This window comes from Phytophthora infestans, genomic scaffold (assembly GCF_000142945.1).
Source record: "Phytophthora infestans T30-4 supercont1.1 genomic scaffold, whole genome shotgun sequence".
NCBI lineage: Eukaryota > Oomycota > Peronosporomycetes > Peronosporales > Peronosporaceae > Phytophthora > Phytophthora infestans.
In genome coordinates this window covers 6,279,329-6,297,086 of record NW_003303758.1, presented here as the reverse complement: position 1 = coordinate 6,297,086, position 17,758 = coordinate 6,279,329, and the positions used below count along the sequence as shown (strand labels likewise).

The following is a 17,758-nucleotide window of genomic DNA, read 5'->3' as shown; positions in this document are numbered from 1 at the left end:
GATAGTCGAAAGTGACACATTCGTCACTGTTGGATGTTCGTCTTGTAATTATTGCTGCAGCTCGTTCATATAGAAGGTATAATGGTCTTTAGCGTACTACCTGACAGTAGCTACGACGTCCTGGGACCAACGGGAGGTGCGGGTGGGCTCTTTTTTTCGTACACCACGCCTTTCTGCAGAAAAAAACTGTACCAGCAATAAATTGTGCGTGGTTTGGGTCCAAAGAGGTCGCTAATGAACCCTACGTCGATTACGTAGACGTGTAGAAGTGAAACAACCCGCCAACGAAAGTCCGCAGACTACGTCATGATATTGAAGTTTTGGGTACTTTGTGTTAATTGAAAAAAGTCGGAAATGCAGTTTGATCTGTGCAATTCGGGGTTACCGAAGCTAAAACAGCAGCAAAGACTGAGTTGGTCAGCTTTTATTTAGAGATTTTCTGTGCGAGTAACACGCTGACTACGAGATTTTCATCCCTAACCACAATGGTAAACAGACTTTTGGCAATCATTTTTGCCAAAATTCATGCAGAGCACAATACTTCCCTCCCGGTATAAACAATTTATTTAAAGCGGCTAATTCAAATAATATTTCAAACATGAAACTGATTTACCGGTAAAATACAAAACGGAAATAAATAAAATGGACGCTATTGTTTTTCAAAAATTGCTCCAAATTTGAAAAGGTAAAATGTTTCAAATTGTTGTTAGCTGAGTTCCAGATAAGTTCGAGGCTCCAGTCCAGTTTGGTCCTTCACAGCCGCAAAAACAAAAGAGACCATCAACGACAACCATGTTCGCCTCAAGACTGGCGCCAGTGCTGCGCCGTGCGGCCTCTTCAACCACTCGCCGGCCGTCGCCCCAGTTTCTAGTCGCAGCTAGACAAGGCGCCAGTGGACGTACTCTACGTCTCAGTCGCCACTTCTCGCAGGTGACGTTCACGTTCGTGGATGGAGAGGGTGAACAGTCGACGGTGACGGCGGAGGAAGGCGAGAAGCTGCTAGATGTGGCCCAGGAGAACGACTTGGAGCTTGAGGGCGCGTGTGGTGGAGAATTGGCTTGCTCTACTTGCCATCTCGTGCTCGAGAAGCGCATCTTTGACAATCTACCGGAGGTGAGCGAGGAGGAGGAGGATATGCTGGACCTGGCCTGGGGACTCACAGACACGTACGTAGAGCGTTCTACCGCGAAAAAACCTATCGAGTGGGTTGCATTCTAATACTGCTATTTACTGTAGGTCGCGGCTGGGCTGCCAGATCCACGTGACCAAGGAGATGGAAGGCATGACGGTGCGGATTCCAGACGAGGCCGACAACCTCATGTAAGGATAGAAGGACGACTAATAGAGAATGGATGATGAGCGTCCACTCAACGGTGTTGGAGTGGCTGCTTTTCCGTCGTGTGTGGTTAGTTTCTAGGTCGACTCACTTCTAAAGACTTTAGAACGCTTCAGTGGACGAGTCGGCCAAGCCGCTTGCTGCTGGATCATGCCGCTCATTTTGGATTGGATCTTCTCGAGTTCGGTCTCTGGGGCCCGCTTGCAAATGGACCCGAAGAAGTCGGTACTGAGCTGTCTTATCGTCAAATGCTGCAGATGCTGCCATTACCTCGAGAGCGGCGGTTGACTTTGAGCTCGGCTTTTTAGGAGTATTATTGCTGATTTTGTCCACTATGCGAGCAAAACGCTGCTTCATGGTCGGGTCTTACGCAGGTCCAAGACAACTTTGGTTCAGGATGGCCATCTCACCGCCTGAACTCTATCTAGACTTGACGATCTCGGGAAGATAAAGACAAGTAAATCTTCCAAGAATGGCCTCCTCCAAGAGTGGAAAGCACACCACGCGTACTCAGAACACAACTGGTTAGAACTCCATCGAATCCGACTTAGAAGATCGCAACAGTTCACCTGCAGAGACCGACAGGAGCTCCCATCGCACCCGAAACTCGCCGTGAGGCACGCGGTACGGCCAAGTTGTCGAGTTTCTGCTGCTTCTAGTTAATGATGAGCTCGTTCGTTGAGACAGTCTCGGCAACGTCCAGGCCTCTGTCGTATCAACGCAAAGCTACGCTAGCCGCAGCTTTTTTTGTTATATGAATGAGAATGACCGACCTGAAGTGAGGTCTTGTTCCAGTTGTCGACGCGATGGTTCTGTGATGGGGGCGGCTGCTTTGGCTCGGCGTTCATTCTCCTCAATATACCGTCTTGTGAGCCCTTTTTGCCTGTCGAGCCATGAATGGAGACTGCGGCGTTGTACTCGCAAAACGCTTCGCTTCCTCGTTCTCTTATTGTCGAGGTTTTGAAAGCTGGTCGGATTGAATTGAAGTCTCCCTGTCTACAGTTGACAGCGAAGACTTGCTGAACCTAGTGATCGTCAGGAAGTTCGGCGAATTCTCATCCGATTTCAGTTGCACAAGGACCCGACCATTGGAGACGTTGCTCTCAATATAGCAAGCGACACTTTTCAAGCAACCATGCCTCCACCAGTGCAGCCACGCGTGGATGGGGCCCAGTCGATGGGGACGATAGAGTCGATGGAAGCTGTGGGGAAGTTTGAGGTTTTTCGGCTTCTGCATCGCGTTATAGTGTTCGCCATTGCTCTTTGGTACGTGGTCATCTCAGTCAAAACGTTTGTGGCGCCTATTACAGTTCTACGAGGCTTCGAGTCCAATGACTTGGGGACCACCATTCACGAGTCTAAGCTTATTGTCGCCTATGCTGGAGATGCAACGATCAACGAGAGTCCACTGGCTCAGAGGGTTCTCAAAGGATCGACCGCTCTGAGAGGCGACTCGACTTTCCTCTTGACCGACAACGAGATTTCCTTCACCGAGTGCACAAACGTTCCCGGATATGACGAATCCGTAACGGCAACACTTTCTCGCGATTCATCTTCACGTCGCTGCAGTCGCACGCTACGAGAGATCTCGAATATCTTGCAGAGGTTGAGTTGATCGCTCCTGTTATCGATTGTTCACTTGATCTGATCGTCGCAACGGATGAAGCCGTGACGCAACTACGAATGTACTTTTTGATGCGTCAGAAGAGTAATCCGAAGGAGACGATGTTGCTGTCAGCGTTGGTTTCTACACAGGATTTTTAAGTGGGTCGGCAGTACCAGAGTGGAGCAGCTTTGCTCGTCATTCTCGCACCCATCAAAGACATGCAAGCTACGGAAGTGACGCACCAGTTTGCCATAGCTTTCAACTACCCATACGAGTCTGAGCCTCACTTTACGAGTGCTGAGTTCCTGGGCATTGAGAGTGACAATTTCTGGCTTTTTAAAAGCTTTCCCCAAATCCACAGTGTCGACCCGGCAAGGGAAGTTCGTACAGCGTATCGGATGGGAGGCTACATTGACGACCCCGTGGCTCAATCCAACATTGAAATTATCCACTGGCAGCTACCAAGTGATCCAGCAACTGAACTGGGGCACTGAGTGGCACGCATTCGCATCTCTCCACGATTCGTGGGCGTGGACACACAGTATTCACGGCATCTTCGCTATCGATGTGCTGTTCGATCTCGGAGTGTTGTTTTTCGTCATCTACCAAAGACTTCGTAAGGGGCATCTTTTGGGTAGGTGACGCGTTTGCTACGATCTCGAATGCGCTTCTCTATCGTGGCGTACTCGTGTTCGTATCCCACCCATCTCAACGGGATACTACACCCTCACAGAGCTCTGTCTTGCCATCGGAAGCGAACTGACTGGCCGTCGTTCAGTTCACTATCGTCCCGAATTGGCTCACGCTGATCTGCTCACTTTTTTCTTGAACGTGACGAGTGTTCTAAGCTACTTTTTCCACGAGAGAATCGACCCGGTGCTTGCGTTTGCTGCATTCGAGCTCGGCTTCAGCTATCGTGTCGCGCTAGTGGATGCCCTACCGGCTTTGCGGAAAGTTGTAGTCGACTTTGCGGAGGAAGACTACTGGCTAGGTGTCATCAACGTCAGTCCGTTCCTCGCGAAGCTTTCGCCAATGAAATTCTGGACCATTCACGAGATCACAGTGGACCGTAAGACTGTCGTGATATCGACGGTTATCTGTATCTTCAGTCCGATGATGTGTTTGGCTGTCTACATTCTCATTCGAAAGATTATCCGACACTCAACGCAAGAGTAAAGATCGGACGAAAACGTACAACACCGACACGGAAGATACTTCGACACAGGAGAAGAACAGCTAACTTCATTCGAAACAGCTACAGGTGCGGCTTTAAGCAAGCGCTACGGGGTGATTCAGGCTACGACAATTACCTCTTTCGCAACAGGAAGCGCTACGCCTCCATCGACGCCGTCTATGGGAATGGATATCTCATTGCAAATCACAAATATCTGGTGGCGACCGAGGATATTTTTTCAGTGCTGGCCATGAAGCTGACCCGTGTGCGCTTTACCAACATCTACGTGTACACGATCTTGCCGAATGGCGGCGTGAACCAAACTGCACAGCTAGTGTATCCACGTACCATTCCGTGGTCGGATCTAGCGCACCTAGGCGTCGTAAAACTTGCATAACATTTCTCGAAAATAAAAAAAATTGAATTTCTTTTAAGACGAATACTAGTACATGAGCGAGAGGAAACAGGCAACACCAGCCTTGATCCAGTAGTCCTGGTCTGCGAACTGCAGCTGAAGATTGGTCTCCGATACGAGCGAGTTCCGAAAAATTGTTCTCTTGTCGGACGGGATATCGATCCAGAAAACGAAATTGGTCGAGTGGCCTGTGGTTGAAAGTGTTCCTGTCCTCGTAAGAATCTTGTACACTGGACAGCGATAAATGCTGCTCTGAGGGGCTTGACGGTCTTGTACAGGCAGTAAATGCACCACCGGCATGCGAGCGAATAGCTCCTTGGGGAGTGGATCCACAAGCGAGTGGGAGATTCTGTCCCATCGAGCACCTTCCAGAAAGAGCCCCGTCATGTAGCACCCTCCTTTCTCTGGTTTCGTTTTGATGCTGTCGGCTATCTGGCTTTGCATGAGGAAGTCGAAGGACAGCGAGTCGATAGCCAAGCCAAACTGTCGAGCGTGATTCTGTAGGATTCCAGTCAAGAATCCTTGCGGGAAGAAGAACCCGGACAGCCAAAATACTGGGGGGATACCGTTGTCAACCCACTTTGTCAGAAATTGCAGACGCTCCAGTAGATCGTCGACCCAGCCTCCAAGAGCTTTCAAAGACGGATACGCCTTTTTCTCCCATTGAGGAGGCACTTTCTGGTTGAACAAACACGTAGCCATCGCCTCCAGCTGCGGTGACATGACAATGAGACCACGGAGAGCACGTTGCAGACTTGGGAGCGACACTTGAAGGACTCGAAGCAGTGCGTTGTAGCGCTGTACTTCTTGCACCAACACGGTGTTCATCGATTCTTCGTACATGACAGGATACCGCAGACTAATGTGCTCCACTTCGAACAGTGGAGGCAGGCGATCCATGATCGATTGGGCTTGTTGTTCGATGAGACTTTCTCTTGACTGTCCCCTTGCATCTGCAGCAGCACGAGGTTGAAGCGCTAGAATGATGTCAAACGTGTGGAACGTTTCCGCTAATGCACACGTGATGTTTGCGTTGTCATGCATCCCGAAGACTTCAGGCTCTGGGTTCAATGGCAATTCATCGATGTAGCTCAAGTAGCTTGCGAGTGGATCATCAGGGTCTGCTGTGAGGGAATAGTACGAGCCACTGGAAGAAAATTTGTATCCATCCTCCAGAATCTGCGCATTGAAGAAACCTTCGAGGATGACGTCAATCGTGCGCATGTCCTTATCATCCGTCACACGACCACCGTAGTTGACCACCGACGTCATAACACACAGCACCTTGTAGGGAACTTCGTCGTAGAAATCCAGGAACATTTCAAGTTGTGCACGACTTATGTCATAGTCCGTATCATTAAAGGCGTACGGAATGTTCCAGCCTAATGGACCGAAGCGCTTTCGCTCGATCACGACAGCGTGGAAGAAACTGAGACCGAACAGGAGTTTACGGAACTGGTCAGGTTTCGATGTGGCGTCCAGCGTGTCGTTCGTGAGCTTAATGTACGAGTTACGCAAGTTAGCCCGAATCCCCTTCGGCGGCTCCTTCGTCATTTTTACGCCATTCTGAAGCACTGAAGTCGGGAATGCTGTACTCGGTCTACTAGTTAGCCACAGGCGAAAGTCTCGATGTGTTGCGTCCGGATTCAACTCGTCGCATATGCGTTCAAGCTGCGGCATCCAGCTGATGGCCAAGTGGCAGTTCTGAAGTAGAACCCACTTGCCACTCGTCACGGCTTCCTCGATCATTTTGGTGGCTAATGGTCCTTGGCCTTGACCTAGTGAGATGGAGTTGAGTTTGCGGTTCATCTTCATGGTCTCGGCAAACACCAGCAACTCCTTGGCTGGATCAGAGCCCGTAGATAGTACGAAGATGATGGGAGTGATCACTGTCGAATCTGCGAACGAGCCTGCGAGATCAAACGGCGGAGGCTCAATAAAGCGACGGCCGATGTGTTCAGCTACGAAATTCTGCATGGCTTCGGTCATTCTGTCAGGTCGGATGCAGCGCAGCACGCAGAGCTTCTGAAACGAGTTGAGCGACAAATCCAAAGCCAGTGGCAGGCGTTCAACTTGTGGGTCCGCAGAGTCGAAGATCTTGCGCCATTGCGACGTATTGGTGGCCATTGAAGAGGCCAAGGTCTCAAATGCTGGCAAGGACGATAACGCGCAAACCTCACGCCACATTCGGTCTTCTACCCACGAAGTATCTGGATTCGGGGCCTCGATGGAGCTGGACGTGGATCCAGATATCAAGAAGCGCCATTCCAACATGTCAATCTTCCGAGGTCCCATTAACAACTTGATTGTGAGAAGGAATGAGAAGAGTAGTTTGTGTTCTTCAAAGAGAGAGCGGCATATGTTGCGGTAGAGTGAGTACGTGGCCGAGTCGTTGAGGTGAGCGAGTCTCATTTCCAGTTGGTCACTCTCCGTGGCGCTGTGAATACTCTTGATGAAGAGCGACACAAACCACGGCAGCGAATACTGATACATTGGATCCACCAGTGCCAGGTCTGCGATGCAGAAGAACAGCAACGAGGCGCGGAAAGCCACGCCACGGTAGCGTTCACGTGACTCATCGATGGCCTTCTCGGTGATTTCTGCTTCGGCCATCTTCTCGTTGATATCTTCGGATGTCACTTTAGCCTTGCCCAAGGTGTCGATAAGTTCGGTATCGTCCAGAATGTTCCCTTTCGAGTTGGCCAACATGTACAGGATCTTGTTCTCAATCTCCACCAGCTCTGCTTTCATTCGCGCATTGGCTACGACCAGCGAGTTCTTCTTCTCTGCTAGTTCAGGCATTTCTTCTTGGACTACAACACCTAAGGCTTGATCTTCTAGACCCTTCGGGGTAATGGTATAGTTGAGTAACGTCACTTTAACTGACGTCTCTGGCGGGTAGTGCGGGTTGGGCAGCTTCGTGGTCATGTAGAAGCGGAAGGCTGGGTTGTACGGCACGGTCGAATCTCCCAGCTTCATGACCACCTGGCCTCCTTGTCGGAACTTGTTTTGAAGTAGAACGGGCTCCAAAGTGGCGTCCAGACTCTCCCCTACATTCTCCAGTAGAATCCACTTCCCGAATCGAATCCCGTTCTCTAGCGTCTTCAAGAACCCTTTATCCGTCAGCTTCACCACGTCTAGACCGTTCTCGGACGCGTCTTTGCCCAGATTCTTAATAAACCGATTGGCCTGACCTTGTGGGTCAATCAGTAGCGACCACCGCCTTGCACGAGCCATTATTAACCCGTTCTGGACAGATAAATTATCCGAAGGTAAGCCAGCGATCTGCCAGCCTCGCACTTTGACTGGATCTGCTAACGTTGTGATGATGTTGCAGCCTCTTGTATGCGGAAGCTTGAGCTCTTCTAAGGCTGCATACCACGTCGACACACACGACTCCCGGAACTCGCTAGTGAACGTTCCCAAGTAGCTGATTGTAGCTGCAGAGATGATGACGTCGCCGACCAAGTTGGTGTAGTCGAAGTTCAATTGGCGAATCGTAGCAGCCCATCGAGTCTCCTCTCCCCCAAGCAGACCAATCAGCTTCAACGCAGACTCGAGACGGATCTCACACTGTCGAACGTCACGCACTAGTTGGTCTTTCTTGTCCACTGCATTGTTGTAGTTTCTTTCCAGTTCGGCGAGACGTTCCACGACAGCTTGGAGACGCGCCTTGGCGTCCGCGAGCACGCGCATCGTGACGTCAAGTTCGGCTTGTGCGGTTGCGAGAACGACCTTCTTGGGCTCCACCATCTTGGCTACATTGTGGTACGTGTGCATGGCTCGAACCCACATGCAGATCGCCTCGCAGGCCACACTGGCCTTCCTGACTGCAGCAGGAGAGAACTCGTCCATCTCAATGTACCGATCCAGCTCCTGGATGATCTTGTCTCCGATATTGTCCTTGTCGAACTTGAGCATATCCTCCATGAGCTTCTTGGCGTTACCCAAGATGGTCTTCTGTGCGCTCTCCCAGTAATCTTTCACCTTCTGCCCGGCCTTGTCCGGGTCCGCCTTCATCGTGGGTTTAATACCGAAGATAATACACGCAGCCTCCATCGTGAGCTTGACACCGTGCGGGGGGTTCTTCAGCGCCTTGACTTCGTCGATATCCGACTTTTTCAGCTTGTTCAGACACTGCACAGCTGCTTCAAGAGCGGGCAGCGCTTCGTCCAAGTCTCGCTGAGCGTCGTCGGCGATCTCCTTGGTCTCTGCTGCTTTCTTGTTGGCGATCTGCTCCTCCTTCTCTACGATCGCCTTGGTCTCGTCGGCGTCTTTCTTGTCCAACGTGATCTGCTTCATCATCTCTTCCACTTCGATCTGCGTCTTCTCTAGCTGAGGCTTTAGAGCAACCAGCTGCTCCTGCATCCCTGCAACCTGCTCCTTCGTAGCGATGATCTTGTCCACACCATTCTGGAGTCGAGAGCGCTTCGACTGGACCTCCTCCCGCTTCAGTAGCAACACCGTCTTGAACGTATGCAACAGCTCGAGATAACTCGTGGGCGTCACGTAGTTGTATCTCCGAAGCTTCTCGAAAAACGCGACCGACTCCTTCTCGACACTCTGGTGGATCGTCTGGAAGAGACTGACGACGGATTTCGAGGCTGCTGCCTTCGCTGCCTTCGCTTCTGCGGATTCTTCCTCTCCAGACGTTACGGCAGCTTCGCCAGTGAGCTGGAAATCTCCCGACGATAAGGCACTGGCAGCCACGGACTGCAAAGCTTCGGCTGGCCATTCACTGAACCAGTCGATCGTACAGCAATTCACTAACGACGGGAACATGCGGATGCGATCTCGAAAGAGGCCGCCCAGTGGACTCATACACAGCACGAGGTGCAGATTCTGTCGCACCAGAAGAATGTACTGAGCGAACGTGTTGAGCTTGGTCGGAGGGATCCTCTTCTTGACGCAGTAAGCTCGACAGTGTTGACTGATCTGGTCCAGATCTTCAGGTGCGTACAGATTGGGAACGTCGCCAGAGTTGAGCACGTTGTTGATGTCTTCCAGCATGGCTTCGTGCACGATCTGGACGTCTGAGAAGAGAAAAACCAGCGGCTTCTCGTCAATACCTGCCTTCATGAGACATTTCTTTAGGTCATCTCGCCATTCAGCCACCCCATAGCCCTTGGAGATCTCAATCTGAGTGCACGAATACTCGGCCATATACGCAGCCAGTCGGGTAAGAGACTGACGTCCACTACCGCCGACACCGAGCAGCAACGCGTTGCCCTGCGGCTGTCGAATGACTCGAGCAATGCGCGAAACGTGCTCGATAGCGTTCATAAAGAGCACGAGGTTCATGGGGGCGCTACTCTCCGCATTGTAGTCGTTCAGATATTCCTCCACTTGAGCCTGTAGCTTGTCCACGTCCGAGATCTCCTCGTAGACTTTGGGGTCAGCTCCTGGGATCATGTAATCTCCATAGAATAACGTTGGCGTTGGGTGCACCAGACCCCAAGCTGCTTTCTTAGAGTTTGTAGACGTTCTAGAAACCCCCAGCGATTCGCCAAAGACTGTCGCTACTTGAGTCTGAAGTAACTCCATGAACCAGTCGTGATCGCTCGGCGTAGTGAAGCGATCTTTAAACACGCGCATGTTCTCGTGCACCCAGAGTCGCAGCATTTGCTCCAGCTTCGTGATGCGCTTCGAGTCTCCCATCAAAACACCCTGGAAAACCTTGGCAAGATCTCGAAGATTGAACGTGTAGTGCGACTTGGCTGGAGTGGGGAGCAGCTCGGCAATGACAGTGTTGTAGATGACAATGGACGCTTGGACGAGCTTCTTGGCGATCTGAGGAGGCCGAATCTCTTCCGAGAAGCGACTGAGGAAGTTCCCCACTATAGTCTCGAACACGATGGCTTTACTCTCGTTGGACATCTCAGTGTATCCCACAATGTTAAAGTGCCGTACGAACCGCTGAGTGATCGGGTTGCGGCCACCTCCAGGAGGCCCCATGGAGCACACGAACACGACGTCGATGATGGTGCGGAACGTGAGCAGCTTGCGGTCGTACCAGCCTCCTTGATCGAACCATTGGCGTAAGATCTCGATAGGAGGTTGGGCGAAGTATTCCTCCTGCTTGGGCATATTGAGGTCGTCCACGTAGATGATGAACTTCTTGCCGGCTGTGGGCCCGAACACGCCTTTGCGTCGCTTCTCCATCTTGGAATCGATAAAATCTTGCGTTTGGTTTGCACTACTCTGAGCTGAAAAGGCCATACTCAAGGGGATGTATTTGTCTGGGTTCGACTTCTCCAAGAACTGGTTCACGTTGATCGTCTTGCCTGTCCCTGTCGGTCCGACAATGAGCATGTGTACACCCAAGGGCAGTGTCAGATTCATCAAGAATGTCGAGCGTACAGAGTCCGCAATAGGCACTACCAACTCAGAAAACGACGCTGAGGAATCGATAGTAAAAGTGGGGATAGTCTGGAGCCACAGGACCCAGTTCTCCTTGGTGAGATCGAACGAGTAGTCGTATACTTGTCCTGCTGCTGGGAATGGCTTCTTGACGTTGTTCCCGATCATTTCGTCACGGAGATAAGCGTCAAAGCGATCGCGACCTGCGTCGTTGCCTGTTGCTCCAACGGACCAGACGAGCGAGAAGAGGAAGAAGCTTTCAATATTCTTCAAGTAACCCCCCACACGCTCCAGTTTGGCTTCTTTCTTCTCGTCCCCTTGCATCGGGAAGAAGAAACAATCGAGCAATCGCAGCAGACTCTGCACCAAGTTAGACGGAATCTGAGGCAGCCATTCCTTCACATAACTCGTCACGAACTGTAGAGCTGGACGTAGGTAGACGTCCAGCAAGAGATGAAGTTGCAAGCACAGCTGGACGACCGGAGGCGCACTGCCCAGTCCAATATCACGGACAACCTTCTCCAACCAACTCGTCACAAGCGGATCAAAGCCCAAAGAACTTGGTTCCATGTACACCATACCTGTTCGACTCACCGTGGCGGGGGAAGCCACGGACAAATCCTCCACTTCAAACATCATCGTCATCTCGTTGGACATCTGGATAATCTCTCCGCTAGCCAGACAGAGCTTCTTGTTATCATCGAGTACAGTATTCATGTTCTCAATCCAGATTGCGTCCACGGGGCCGTCGAAGATCACCCACTTGCGGTCGGATTTGGTGTCACTAGCAGCTTCTCGGTACAGCGTCGACAACACTCCGTCCTGCCACTCGTGGGTGTTGGCGTCAAACTCGCCATAAAGCTGACCCATTGTGATGGACTTTGGGTTTAATTGGTATCTTAGAACCTTTTCGTACGCATGCCCAATCTCCCCAAGCTGCTTTAACTCGGTAAGAGCGTCAGCGAGGACGTCGAGATTGGCGGATTTCCCTCCACCTGTGGAGCCCACGACCATCAAACCGTGACGTACACAGAGCGTCTCGTACAGCTGAATAACCTTCATGAGGAAGAACGGATGCGCCTGCAGATGCTGTTTCTCTATCGTCAGCTTAATCACTCGAATCAACGCTCCCAGATTAAGTTGTGGGCGGCTTTTACCGGGGAATAAATCGCTGATGATGCCTCCAAATAGCGGAATATCGTGCGCAAGGAACTTCGGCAGATTGACGTCCTGCAACGCACGAAGCAGCAGAACTTCTTCGTCCATCTCAGGGTCCGAGCGCTTGTAGTTTCCAGCTGCTGTGATCACCGTCTTGACGGCTCTCATACCGTAGTCATAGTGAGACTGAGACGACAACATCTCGGAGCACAATTTGAACGTCGTGACCATTTTCGCTCCGCATTGTTTGGCCTTCTCGTAGCCGTAAGCAAAGAACATGATCTCTCCGATCATCGCATAGTCCGGCACCATCATCGCCACAGGTCGGAACAGCGCAGCAAGGGAATCCGGCAAGTCGGAACGACCGGCGTAACCTGGATTCATCGTGATAAACACTCCAAATTGCGGATTCACCGCGATGTCCGAGTCTTCAAACATAATGCGCTTATCTCCAGCACGAATAGCGAGCTGAAGCGTAGTCACTTGCTGGCCGATCACAGACAAAACCTCGATATTAATGCGATTGAACTCGTCAAAGCACGCCCAAGCACCACACGCAGCCAATCCCTTAAAAAACTTGCCCATTGCGATATAATCCAGACCGTCCGAGCAGTTGAACACGACGCATTGCTTGGCTAGAGCCTTGGCCAGATCTTTCGTCGTCTCAGTCTTCCCAGTACCTGCAGGTCCAGCCGGAGCTCCGCCCAGCGTCATCTGCAGCGCTGCCATGAGTGTCATGTAACATTTATCTGTTAAAGGAGTGATGACCAAGCGGAACGAGTTGCCGAGATACTCGTAGCCGTACGGACGACGCGCTGAGACCATGTCGGCGAACAAATCGTCTTCCCAGTAGTATCGGAGCTGACTAGACCACATGAAGTCGTCTTTCGAGCTCACTTTGTTGTTCACCAGCCGCATCGTCACGTCTCGAGCGTGCACGTCAATGACAGCCAAGGCTCCGACACTCACACGTGCGAGTTTGTCGAGATGTCCTCGTACCATCTGCACCATATCTGCCAGTTGAGCTAGCTGCCGCTCCATCATCCGCTGGACTCCGTCACTTCCGGACGCCGCCATCTCCTCCTCCATCTCTCGAGTCCAGTGGAATTGACTGCCGTTCAAGACGCACATACCGGGCCATTTCTGGATCCACTTGGTGCGTGGGATCTTCGTGTAGTCCTGAATGGCCTGGTACATGACGTCGCGGATGGATACACGCATCATATCTTCCACTTCCGTCATCCAGTGCTCCACGTTCTTGTTCACGGGGTTCACAGGCTTCGTCATGGCTACTTTCTCTCCTTCGGCGGAGATCATTGCTGTGATCGTGAGGTCTTCCTGGAATTCCACCGACACGATCCCTTCGAAGCATTTCTTGAGATGAGGCTGCACCAGCTTGACGTCTTTACTCTCCGACAGAATCGAGAGCAGCTCCTCGTTCGAGAGGAAGTAGAAGCGACTAAAAGCCGACCGCTTCGTCTCGAGGAAGTCGCTCAATCCCTTTTGAACTTGCTCCAAGAACCGATTACTCTCTTGGAAGCGATCCAACAACTTGTCGTTGTTACAATAGGTGATGACACTGGGTTTCTGCTTGGCTGCAGCCAGAGTTTGACGCCAGTTTTTGTCCACAGTAGCGAAGCGTTTGCCTTCAGTTGGGAGCTGCTTGTTGATATCCGGAGAGTCGAAGATCGGCTGAAGATAGAGCCAACTGCGCTGCACTTGGATCCACTCATCCAGCACATCCGACACGGTGCTGAGTGTGCGTTCCCACCGGTTGATTCGCTCTTCGAACGGCTTCTTGAACGACGAGAACTGCATCGCCTGAGTCGTTGTGATCTGTTCGTCCAGTAGCGCTTGGACCTCGTCCACACCTTTCAGCACAAACGTCTCTGTCTCGCGGTAGTCGACGATAGTTAAGTTAACGCCTGCCCATTGTTCCTCCATAGCGTTGAGCGTCTTCTCAATCTGATACTCCTTGCCTGCTGTCTCCCCGATACGTGAAATAGCATCGATATGTTTCTCAAGACCCAGTTCAAGCACATAGCTCAACTTCATGCTCCGATCAGGTCGGAATGTCATGCCAATCTCCTGGTTAATTTGACTCCAGTGGCGATCTTGCATGCCTGGGTTACGCATGGACAAGATGAGCGGGACATGAGGCCGGAACTCGGCGATGTTATCCTTGATCATCGCTGCGATACTGGAACAGCCTTTGACGTTGAGCTTCTCGAACTGCTTGAGAGCCTTCTGGATCGACGCCCAATTGGCCTCAACAAACGTCTCGATCTCTTCGCCGTTGATGTCCAAGAACGCTCCATCCATCCACTTCTTTTGCTCCCTCAGCCAGTTATTGGCTGTCTTCCAGAGCAAAGAGTACGGCTCAAAGTCGCGTCGTATCTTCTGGATCTCGTCGTAGTCTGTGAGTTCCTGACCGAAGAGAACCTCGCGAGAGTTAAAGAGCTTGGAATCGTCATCGGCCTTTGCGATCTTCTGCTCGATGTTTACCACGTACTTGTACACTTGATCCAGCCGAGCGATGTCTGTGTATTGTCGGAAGCCGTCCACTTCACCGTGTAGAATCCTCAACGTCTCTGCGAACTCCGTTTGCTGCTCGTTCATTTCGGTCGAGAACTGGGTCTTCTGCATCTGCAGCATGTGCGTCATCCGCTTCATCTGCTCGTTGATCTTGTTCGGGCACAAACGCACTTTCCAGATCGTCATGAAGTCATCTCGGTCGTAGGGATACTGCAAGTAGTCCAATACCAGTCGATACTTGACGAGCTGCTGACTCTGCGTCAACAGCGGAGCGATCTGAGACGAGACTCCTTCCAAGTACGCGTTCATCTCGGTCAGTTCTTCGATATTCTGCGGCGTCTTCTGCAGCTGTCGGTTAACCATCTCGAACTTCTCCAACAGTTCTTTGGCTAACCCAGTAGAGTTTTTCAGCTGCAGATCCAGCAGTTTCTTCGCTAGACGTCGATGTTTCTCAGCTAAGAGCGTGCGAATACTCAGGCAGTTGACAGAGTACATCCCCAACTCGACATTCGTCGTTGGAATGAGATCTTCCACCGTGTTGGCTTCCTGGTAGTGTTTCTTGATAGCCTCCTGGATCATAGAGAGGTTGGGAGGTTGTTGAGCTTGGAAGTCAGCCAGATACTCGTCCTCTTTGACGTTAATGAAGGGGATGTACGTCTCATAGCGCTGGAGATACGCTCGTAACGGGATGGCCGCCTTGTCCATGAGAGCGTCGATACTCTCACGTAGCGTTATGACCCAGTCTTCATTCGCACTGACACACGAGAGACAGGGCAAGCTACTCCAGAAGAGTTTGCTCATGACCATTTGCTCCACTTGTTTGATGGTCTTCAGGTTGTCCAGCATCTTTCATGAAGATGTCAAGTACCGCCGTCTTGAACGTGGCGATGTTTCGTGCTGAACGAGAAGATATTACCCGTTTTGGGTTCTACAAGGTGGTGTGGGTTCTCTTCGGAGGCGTCTTCGGGGTCTTTCGGTCGCCAACTAGCGTGCACTTGAGCTGCTGCGTCCACTTCGCGTTGATTAATCACGTAAAGTTCTGTTGAAACACTGAGGTTCACGGTGAACAATGATGTCGGGCCCAAAAGTTGCCGCTCTAGACACATGTGCTGCCACTTGATGTCGCCGAGTTTGTGGCGGTTCAAGTCGGGATACGCCACGAACGCTGTCTTGGCATCGACGATGTGTACGTCCCCCAGTGTAGCGTTCTTGACGAAGTCGTGGAACTGATGTAGGGAGTGATCAGTGAGAAAGCGAAGCGTGTCCTTCATGGACAAATTGACGCGTCGGAGCAGCGAACGGAGCTTACTGAACTCGTACGTGTCTTGCCGGGACTCTTGTAAGTAGTACCAGCCTTTGCCTACATTTCCAAGCGAGGTTTTGATGATCGAGGCGACCTTGACCGGCCATTCCTCCGTGATCGTCTTGAGTACTGCACGCTCCAGAGCTTGTTGTCGCTGCTGGAACTCTTCGAGTTTAACACTTCGACCTGGCTTCACACTAAAAAGCTCCAGTTGTAGGATACGGTAGCACTCTTCGTTCACCTTGATCAGAGCTGACAAGGCTTCGGGTGACGTGAGGAATGTCTGGAAGGAGAAGCCAATGAATTGATCCGCGTAGTCGACGGGAGGCGCGATCGTTCTCTTGGCTTTGTTAGGATACGGGACAATTACTCTCGGACAAGGATCCGCTGGTACTTCCTCCTCTTTCGTTAGAAAACCTCGAAAAATATCTGCGTTTCTCCCCATCTCGTGGTGGGAGTCGAACACGATCCTGCACATTGTGCGTACGTAGCTGAGCTGGATTTCGTGCACGATACGCGTCGTGTCCGGGGTTCGAAGACTCTTCCCGTGGAAGACAGCGGTTGCCATGCGAACGATCTTCCCCAAACTGGCATTGCCCAACTTGTGCAGTTCTTCCAGTGGCATACAGTCGATGTAGAAACTCTTCCGAAGCAGGTTCTGGGCTTGAACGCGTGCCAGTTGGGCTGCTACATATCGATCTGCAAAGTTGTTGGGGTCTTCAGCCTTGAAGCAAACATCCAGTCGTCGGCACTCTTTGATTTCCGTCTTGTCCTGACGCTGGAATTCTACCGAAAACAGTCCCTTTTCCGAGTTATAGCCCACCACATATGCCTCAAGCCAAGCGGTAACTACGCCACGAACGTTGTAAGATGCTGCGGTGACTGGTATACGCACACTTCCGTTCAGTTTGCGACCTAACCGGATCCATTCTTGAGGCTCGTGGATCTCGTAGCTTTCGTCGTCAAATAGATAAAGCTCCAGACTGTCGAGGACCATTTTGGCGGATCCACTGGTGTCCATTTCGAGTTTCTGGTACACAGATGAGCTGTAGAATTTATCCATACGCTCCTTTAGTAGCGCCCCGACGTCAATAGATTCGTAAAGCCGCTTCTTTCTCTCCACTTCGACCTTGCGTGGAGGTAGATTGGGTACTCGTTCATAGGGCACAAACACCTTTGGCTCCACTTCTCCATCCTCTCGTTCAGCTGGATCTACCGTCGCTATCACGTGGCCTCCCCCAACTGAAAACCCTGTTGGAAGTTGAACGAAAGAGGCTGGAGAGCTGATGCGAGACGAGTCCTTGATGACGGGTCTCCTTGTCGGCGAGTTCGGGGAGCCAACAGGAGCAACAGTCGGCTCAAAGTTGACAATCCCGATCGGCACTCGCGCTGCCTCTTTCGATGGACTCGTCGACGGGGCCAGACGCACGCCATTTCCATTCTACAGATACAAGAAACATTATGAGACTGTCAAATATCCCGTACTTGCACTGGATGGGTACAGCGTAGACACGTACCGCTCTATGGTTGTCAGCCATCTCCAGTTTCTCGACTAGGCTGAACGTGAATGGACGCTGCGCTCAAACGCCGCGACCTAAAGCAAACCAAAAACGGACAAGTCGTTCACCAATTTCCAGTTCTATTGTTGCTTCAAGACTGGCAACGAGTAGGATTTCGTCATTGCGGCATCGTCGTCTGTGGTCCAGCCTTGTAGTTGTTCGGTTTCTGGCGACTTGATCCGACTGGTCTCCGACGGAGAGGATAATAGTACTGAACCTGCTTCGGCTGCCTCGTGCGTGAGGTCGAAAGCCGATCGAGAACTCAACTGAGCCGAGTACGAGTCTTTCCGGAACGGCGTGGCGGGTGAACTT

General features: G+C 51.5%; 3 protein-coding genes across 3 annotated transcripts; 2 read left to right on the top strand and 1 right to left on the bottom strand.

The window, feature by feature from the left end:
• Positions 1-792: 792 nt before the first annotated feature.
• PITG_01090 (2Fe-2S ferredoxin, putative) lies at positions 793-1,995 on the top strand (the record flags this gene model as incomplete). The annotated part of the gene is made up of 4 exons (XM_002909565.1): positions 793-1,166; positions 1,237-1,320; positions 1,443-1,561; positions 1,922-1,995. The coding sequence occupies 4 exons, from the start codon at positions 793-795 to the stop codon at positions 1,993-1,995; spliced, it is 651 nt and encodes a 216-aa protein (XP_002909611.1).
• A 536-nt stretch (positions 1,996-2,531) lies between these two features.
• PITG_01089 (uncharacterized protein) lies at positions 2,532-4,513 on the top strand (the record flags this gene model as incomplete). The annotated part of the gene is made up of 8 exons (XM_002909564.1): positions 2,532-2,861; positions 2,906-3,035; positions 3,102-3,364; positions 3,438-3,514; positions 3,564-3,630; positions 3,678-4,060; positions 4,154-4,229; positions 4,271-4,513. The coding sequence occupies 8 exons, from the start codon at positions 2,532-2,534 to the stop codon at positions 4,511-4,513; spliced, it is 1,569 nt and encodes a 522-aa protein (XP_002909610.1).
• Positions 4,514-4,558: 45 nt separating this feature from the next.
• PITG_01088 (sporangia induced dynein heavy chain) lies at positions 4,559-17,048 on the bottom strand (the record flags this gene model as incomplete). The annotated part of the gene is made up of 3 exons (XM_002909563.1): positions 4,559-15,399; positions 15,501-16,933; positions 17,017-17,048. 3 exons carry the CDS (start codon positions 17,046-17,048, stop codon positions 4,559-4,561), a joined length of 12,306 nt encoding a protein of 4,101 aa, XP_002909609.1.
• Positions 17,049-17,758: the final 710 nt, after the last annotated feature.